Genomic DNA, 7,943 nt, shown 5'->3' with positions numbered 1-7,943 from the left:
CTTTCACGTTACTTTTTAAATATGAGCAGGGCTTGATTGTTTTTAATATAATAAGTTCTATTTATAGCAAATGTAAAAGCCCTTTCACACCAAAAAGTGTAATGAATAAACCTCAGGCTGAAGGAAAAGTAAATTCACGTCTGTACAGTAGAACACAGGAGAAGAAGGTTCAACACTCTTCAGCAATAAAAAACAAAACAATGAAGCACAATTGTTAGTTTATCTAAAGTCATTTTTGATAATAATAATGTTTAAACTGAACAATAAAAGTCAACAGCAAAGACACTGTTAATAAAATGGGAATAGATTGCAGGTTTGCGTCATATTCTGAGTTTGCATTTCACTGTTTTGTTAATTTTGATGAATACTAAATCTGTTTTGTTTTTTGTTTTTTTGTGAGTGGGATGAATTAATGCACATTCACATTTAGTCTAGAACTACAGTAACATCATGTTCACACAGCGCACACAACTCCTCCATACTTCCGATTTCTCCCAATATGGGAACAGGAGACTTGTCAGTTAATAAATGGGAAAACAAAGTAACTTACGTTACTTTCTTGAAAAAGTAACTCAGGTATTTTCTTGTAAATTAAAAAGTAATGAGTTACTTTACTAGTTACTTGAAAAAAGTAATCTGATTACGTAACTCGTGTTACTTGTAATGTATTACCCCCAACACTGGTCACAATGCCTTTTGGTCCCATGTAATTACATATCTGGAGAGTCTCATAAGTCCTAACATTGATCAGATGAGAGGCATGGCTTTCAACACTTAAGCTTTGTTGGTGCCTGGAATGTGATAATGTTCCAAAACCAAAGCATTCCCCTAAACCAGGGGTGGGGAACGCTGATCCTGGAGGGAGGGATTTTTTTCAGGGTTGGAGCTAAACTCAGTTACACCAAAATAATGGACCTAAAGGCATCACTGAGGATTGTGAAGATATTTCACTGGAACTTCTTCATCACATATATTTTCTGTTGTTTTGTGTTATACTTCATGTATTTGTTTCATGTTCATCGTCAATTGTCATTTATGAATATATTCAGCTAAAGTAATAGCTTGTTAAGAGCACTGACATTTTTTATGTTTAATATATAAAATAATATTGATAATACTACTATTATGTAAATATACTAATATAGCAATATTAATGAAAATAAACTATCATTAAAAAAGTTATTTATAACACCATTAAGGTTCAGCATAGCACTTTCAAAGCATGGTTCTTTAGCACATAAAAGGGTTCTGCTATTGTTACAAGCTGAGGAACACATTTGTTTAGAATTTTTTTTCAAGAGTGCATAGCTTGACCAATTTGCATTTCAAGATGAATTAGACGTAATGTCATTTCAAGATGACTTAGACGTAATGTGCAAACCTTAATTTACATTTAAAATTTAAGGTCCACATTACACAGATTTAGTAATATAATATTTCTTCCAAACAGGCTACTTAAAAGGACATTTTGTTTTTTATTTAGTTTATTTTTAATCTATGCTCTATAGAATGACCATAAGTACAACAATATAATGTATATACTGAAATGTCAACAAAACCTTTATTTTGCACGACTGTACGTATGACACACTGAAATCAGGCATGTTTTGCATTACTATTTTAAAATGCACAACAGTGATTAATGATCATGTTTATCAGACACAAAACAAGTTCCAAACACAACATTTTGGAAACATTTAAGCAAACATTAAGGAAAGATCTACATTCAAAATTTCAGTTTAAGATTTGTCTGAAGGATGTTGGTTACTGATCGTAGGGTGCTGATATAATTAGGGCTCAAGCCTGGAGGGCGAGAGCCCTATTGTTTTCCTTAGGATTATTTTTTATTATTATTATTATTATTATTATTATTATTATTATTATTATTATTATTATTATTATTATTTTCCAACGTCTCGGGGGCTTTTGGGGCCCTTAACATACTCGAAAACTCTTGAAAATTGGCACACACATTGGAACCTGCGGCCATTAGGGCCGGGCAGAGACTGATACACGGGCGTGGCACAGGGGCTCTACAGCGCCCCCTGGAATATCGAGGGCCATATATCATACATACTTGCACATAGACGTATGAAACTCGGTACACATATAGATCTCATCAAGCCAAACAACTTTCGTACTGCATGTCATAGGCTCCGCCCAACAGGAAGTTGGCTATTTAGGGTTTAGTATTCTTATTTTTCGTCAAAGTTGTGGGGGCTTTTGGGGCCCTTAACATGCTCAAAAACTCTTGAAAATTTGCACACACCTTAGAATCTGTGGCCATTAGGAGGCTGCAGAGGCTGAGACCCGGGCGTGGCACAGGGGCTCTACGGCGCCCCCTGGAACACAGTCAGAAATGTTGATGTATAGTTCAAACATACTTGCACATATTCATATGAAACTCAGTACACATATAGATCTCATTGTGCCGAACAACTTTCGTATTGCATGTCATAGGCTCCGCCCAACAGGAAGTCAGCTATTTAGAGCTATGTAAAAAGTGCATGCTCTGGAATTTGATATACTTGTCATAGGTTTTTTACCCGATTGCCACCAAACTTGGTCAACATGATCTCAAGACATTGGGGATGCAAAATTGCCAGGGGATTTTTGATATCTCGAATGGTTTGCTTGTGGCGAGGCGTTGAAATTATGGCGAGAAATAAGAAACAGGAAGTGTCTAATAACATCCACATACATTTCCTGATTTTAATTAAACTTCATCAATTTATTCGTTGTATGATGCCGATCGCATATATGTGACTATTAGGAGTCAAAATTATAGCGCCACCAACTGGCAGCAGGAAGTGTGTCATTTTCAAAATGCTTTGAATTCAGCATCTTATTTTTACTCAATTTGCTTCAAACTTCATCAGAATAATGACAAAACACGACCCATGTAAAACTGTTGAGGGGATATTGATATCTAATATAGTGTTTGCCATGGCAACATATCAAACTGGAATATTTTTCTGTATAATATATTCTGATTTTGAGGCAGATAACATGCTTAGAATTTCATGAAACTCAGAACACATATCAGTATTAATGATAGCTAGACACTGGCAAAAGGTCATAAAAGGGCGTGGAGGAGGCACTCTATAGCGCCACCTTTTGTCAAAAGTGGGGGGCTTAGTTTTAGCTACAGACACCAAACTCGGTACATATATTGTTCTTATTAAGACGGACAACTTTCTAATTTACAGTCATTAGCTACGACCAACAGGAAGTCGGCTATTTTGATTTGAATATGGATTTTTGGCTCTGTGTGAGGAATGTATGTGTGCTGAGACTTTCATTGTCTGAGAGAAAATGCGCCTCTACAGGAGCAATTCCCGGGACTGAGAGGGAGGAGTCTCGCTTAGTTTTCACTTTTAAATCGGTTAAAAATACAACTAAATAAATCAATTTAATTCACACTGACAAGCTAAACCAACATATCTTATTATTAGCGGGTCAGGGCTTATTAATAATTGATGTCTGGCGACAGAGAACAGAGAGATAGACGAGAGATATGTCACCGCTCCGAACAGCGCGTGCAGTCTCAACGAGCTCACAACAAACGAGTTTATTCTTGTTTGAGACCTTTTAAAAATAAAATATTACGGCGATTGCACACAATCCGCCAATTAGAACACACCAAGAGCTAAATTCAGATGTTTGTGAGCTGTTAACATGTTAAAATGAAATATTTGCTGCAGCCTGTCTGACAGCGCGAGACGTCTGAACACTTGAAGGGAAAAAAAGTGTACATAAAGAAACTACAGCCTTTTACATTAAAACACAGCGGCGAATCAACAAAAAACAATTAGAAGAACATATTATAGAGATGAAAATGAGTGTTTATGAGTGCTTGTGAGATTTTCTTTGTCTAAGGGCTGAACATCACATCGATTGCTCTGCGCTCCAGAACACGGTGTGATGTATTTTTCGGCGAGAACGGACAAATAAATACACGTTTCATTCACACTGACAAGCTGAACCAACATATGTTATTATTACCGGCTCAGATCTCATTAATAATTGATGTCTGGCCAGAGATCAGTGAGAAGGACCAGAGAGAAATCACCGCTGCATCAGCGCCTGCAGTCTCACCACAAGCTCACAATAAAAGCATTTTTATAGTTTTAAGAGCTTTTTAAAATAAAATATTACCGCGAATGCACACAATCCACCCATTAGAACACAACAAGAGCTAAATTCAGGTATTTGTGAGCTGTAAAAACTTGAAAATTGAAACACTATTTGACAGCGCGAGACTGTCTAAGGGCAGAATAACATCGATCTCTCGAGCTCCAGAGGACGCTGATTCTGGCAAGAACGAACAAATCAAGAACAAGGTTATTTCAAAATACATAATAGCTTGGCGAATATAAACGAAAAACAGTCACGTGAACATAAACAGTTGAGAAATAAATCTGAAGTGTATCATGATACTGGATTTGAATATTAAAGTGACTGCATTTACCAGCTGCTTTCTGTCTTTAATTTTAATCTATAAAAACAGAAAATCATTCGTCTTGGCTGCTTTTTTTGTATGTATTCATGTATTTATTATTATTATTTTTTTTTTTTTTTTCTCTAACAAGAATTAATCTATATTTAATTAAATTAAATTTCTGCATCTAAGCACCTATAAACCTAAAACATGCTCTATTAAACTATTGTTAGCAATTTCTTTATCATCCAGTTTAACTGGTGTACACACTTTTATTTTCATAATAAATTTGTTTTTTTTTAGATAATAGACAGTTACAGTGGTCTATAATAAATATTAACAGGTTTTGTTCAAGCTGCTTAAAATGTTTGAAGTAGGCTCATTTTTTTAAATGCAAATCCTAAAAAAAAAAAAAAAAAAAAAACAAACAAACAAAAAAAAAAATAAATAAAACTGGGAAACAGCCATATTTACAAAAAGGTGCTTAACCTATAGAAAAATAAAACTATGAATTAAATTAGTGTTTAATTTTTAGTAATGACCATTTTTGTTGTCATAAAAACCTTCTTCTTTACAATACAGAATAACGATTGTCAATAGTAAATATTATGAAAACAATAACTGTTGTATTTTTCATCATTATATAGTTTATGTATTATAATTGTAAAGTAAAAAAACAAATTTAGCAACTCACATAGTAATCATTCAACACTGCTTAAAAATGTAAGTTGAAAATTAAACTCATGATTAAGCATGAAATAAGATACAGAATCAGTAAATTCTATTTTAATGTGGGTATATTATCAGTAAACTAATCATTAAATATTTATAATCAATCAAAAAATATTGCCCCCTCTCATAGTGTTGTTCAAAAATGAAGGGCACAATGTTAATGTTGTCCACTCGATGGCGCCACAGGACAGCAAATACCTTCAAGATCTGTTCAAAGACTTGAAAATGTTTCATTTATGTAAATAAATCAAAAATGCATATACATTCATTCTTTTTTCATAAACTTTAATAAAGCCCAATATAGTAATTATGCAAAAACTATCATCTCCAAAATACCATTACGTTTTTATCTTATTTTAATAGTATTGACAACATATTTCTCAAGTTATCACGCATTACTGAAAAAGTGAAGAAGGGACACTATATTTGTTATCTATTTTCATGTTGTGCGCATAATAATTTACTTGAAAAGAGACAAGTCCATTGTTTAACTGCATCATCTACACAAACCATTGTGCTTGGACCCCTTATGATCACCTGGACTTAAACCACATTGTTTCAGTTACCTTCTGTGTCTTTGGCCACAACGCTTCAGTGACAGGAATGTGAAATAGCAAACAAGGGAACAAATAAAAGGCATGACTTTATTTGCATCCAGCTAGCCAACTCTATTACAGGTGTTCCACAGCCAAGACTCTTATTAGAATAGAAAATAGCAAGGGTTCGAAGAAATAGTTTATTAATCATTTAATTTCACTTTCTTAATGAATATTGTTCTGTGTATGTGATTTCAAAGTCTTGATGCTTCGGATTAACCCGTTAATTGCCGTATCCCTTAAAACCTGAGTGCCAGAGGATTACTGTAAATGCATGTGCCTGCTGGGCACAGTTTACCTGATGCCACCGGGGTGGCGTTTGCGCTGATGGCTTGAGCCCGCCATCGCTGCTTGCAGCTATATTATGTTCTTCACTTTACAATAGCTCATATGGATTCATCTGCAGGCTATTTCTTCTCCTATTTCTACTACAGGCTCCTAAAAATAATCAGAAAAAGCTGATAGTGAGCCTTCTCTGTTTATTATGTAAAAAAAATAGTATTCATATTGTATGGACATCTAGTATAAACAAAATATAAATATTAAGAATATTAAAGGTTTATACTAACCTCTTTTCAACAGCCTTCATTATGTATTTCTGCATGAATTTAGATTCTGGATTCAAGCATTTCTGCTCTGTACTGTTTTTCAGAGTAACACTAGAAAAACACAAGACAAAATAAACTGCATTATTATTTATGTCAGTCAAAATATTTAAACAGATGTACAATATTTAGAGAATATTGGTATGTAAATGACAGTATACACCTACACAATCTCCTGGGTTTTACAAGAGGGACTTGGTGGAATGATTTCAATCTTCTCAATCAGTTTTGGAGGAACCATGTTCACACCTTTGTCTGCACAAAAACACCTGCCCTTCGGAACTCTAGCCTGGCCTGGAGGAGAAAAGTGCATTTTACCATTATCTACAACATCCTGCCATGCAAAGAAGGTTTCACAATATAAATGCACAGTATGAAAAACTAAATGTGCATTTCTTCAATCTGCAAAGTTCAGATATCAAACTCACCTTTCACCTCTACAACAAGCAGGCAGCCTAGAATAACCACAGCTGTAATGATTTTCATGTTATTAATCTTCTGTTTTCTCCTCCCTAATTGCTGGTTAATGAAGTTGTGTATGATTAAGTCCAGCTGCTTTGTTTTTATGCTTTTGTAAGGGGTTTTCCCTCCCTGAGAATTTTTCAGTTTTTGTTTCTATGGTCCTGCATCTGTATTTGTCTCGTTTCTCAGAAACACTTTCTTTTCTTGCAGACTTGACCTTTCCAAGAATGAGGAAGGAATCAGTTGAATGATCGTTTTCTTTGGTCAATATTAGACTATAATTGGAATTAAATTATTTTGCAATATTAGACTATAATTGCAATATTAGACTATAATTGGAATTCAATTATTTTGCAATATTAGACTATAATTGCTATAATAGACTATTATTGCAATGAAAAGCATTAGGCCATTAAAAGATTAAAAACATAAACATAGCTTGGCTGTTTACCAACCTAAGAATCTTTTTCAATTATGTCCATAAGCAATTATGTAATGTGCAAACCTGGTAATGTGTGTTTTCTATCAGCTGTTTTAAATCAGAACTAGGGATGCCAGATTGTGAATAAATGAGTCGGTCAAATGGGTTTGCATAAAGGTCTGGAGTTGTTAGTAACAAGATGTTTTACAAGGCAGAAAACAAAAGGAGTTGCAGGAGGAAGTGAATTGTTACCTATAATCCTTTGTTTATAGGTAAACTCTTGAGCATACAGCTTTTAAACGACGCTGTACTACAGGTAAAGAAAATGTATATCCATCCAATAGTATTAAAAAGAGTATAAAAATACGAGGAAATGTTTTTGATGGGGGTACTGTGGCCGGTACATTAAGAAATGCTAGAAACATTCCTGTCAACTACTTATTCACAAGTGAAACACTATTAGACACATGTGACATTTGAATCTGCTGTGGCTTATTTTTCTTAGCTGATGAATAATAGTCAAAAGTAACTGACAATATTGTACGTAAAATGTATGTCTCTTCCTTGTAAATTGAACTATTGTATGCTCTGAATATCAGACTGTGACCTTGTGCAGACAGCTGAATCGCAATGTGGTGATGGAAACCACAAACTAGTACACAGACCAACACTTCTTTTTAAATAGA

At 34.3% G+C, this 7,943-nt stretch overlaps 1 protein-coding gene across 1 annotated transcript; it reads right to left on the bottom strand.

The window, feature by feature from the left end:
- Positions 1-1,466: 1,466 nt before the first annotated feature.
- LOC109045973 (C-X-C motif chemokine 11-6-like) lies at positions 1,467-6,920 on the bottom strand. Its single transcript, XM_042724441.1, has 5 exons — positions 6,803-6,920; positions 6,542-6,668; positions 6,339-6,428; positions 6,133-6,207; positions 1,467-1,790 (listed from the first exon to the last, which is right to left on the bottom strand). The coding sequence occupies exons 1-4, from the start codon at positions 6,858-6,860 to the stop codon at positions 6,198-6,200; spliced, it is 285 nt and encodes a 94-aa protein (XP_042580375.1). The 5' UTR covers positions 6,861-6,920; the 3' UTR covers positions 1,467-1,790; positions 6,133-6,197.
- Positions 6,921-7,943: the final 1,023 nt, after the last annotated feature.

This window comes from Cyprinus carpio, chromosome B5 (assembly GCF_018340385.1).
Source record: "Cyprinus carpio isolate SPL01 chromosome B5, ASM1834038v1, whole genome shotgun sequence".
Lineage (NCBI taxonomy): Eukaryota > Metazoa > Chordata > Actinopteri > Cypriniformes > Cyprinidae > Cyprinus > Cyprinus carpio.
Note: the sequence above shows the minus strand (reverse complement) of the source record. Positions and strands in the feature narration are given on the sequence as shown.

Coding starts and splice junctions, on each gene's coding strand:
- LOC109045973 (XM_042724441.1), bottom strand. CDS start 6,860: ATGAAAATCATTACAGCTGTGGTTATTCTAGGCTGCCTGCTTGTTGTA. Junction 6,669..6,802: donor GCTTGTTGTAGAGGTGAAAG/GTGAGTTTGATA, acceptor TTTCTCCTCCAG/GCCAGGCTAGAGTTCCGAAG. Junction 6,429..6,541: donor TGTAAAACCCAGGAGATTGT/GTAGGTGTATAC, acceptor GTGTTTTTCTAG/TGTTACTCTGAAAAACAGTA.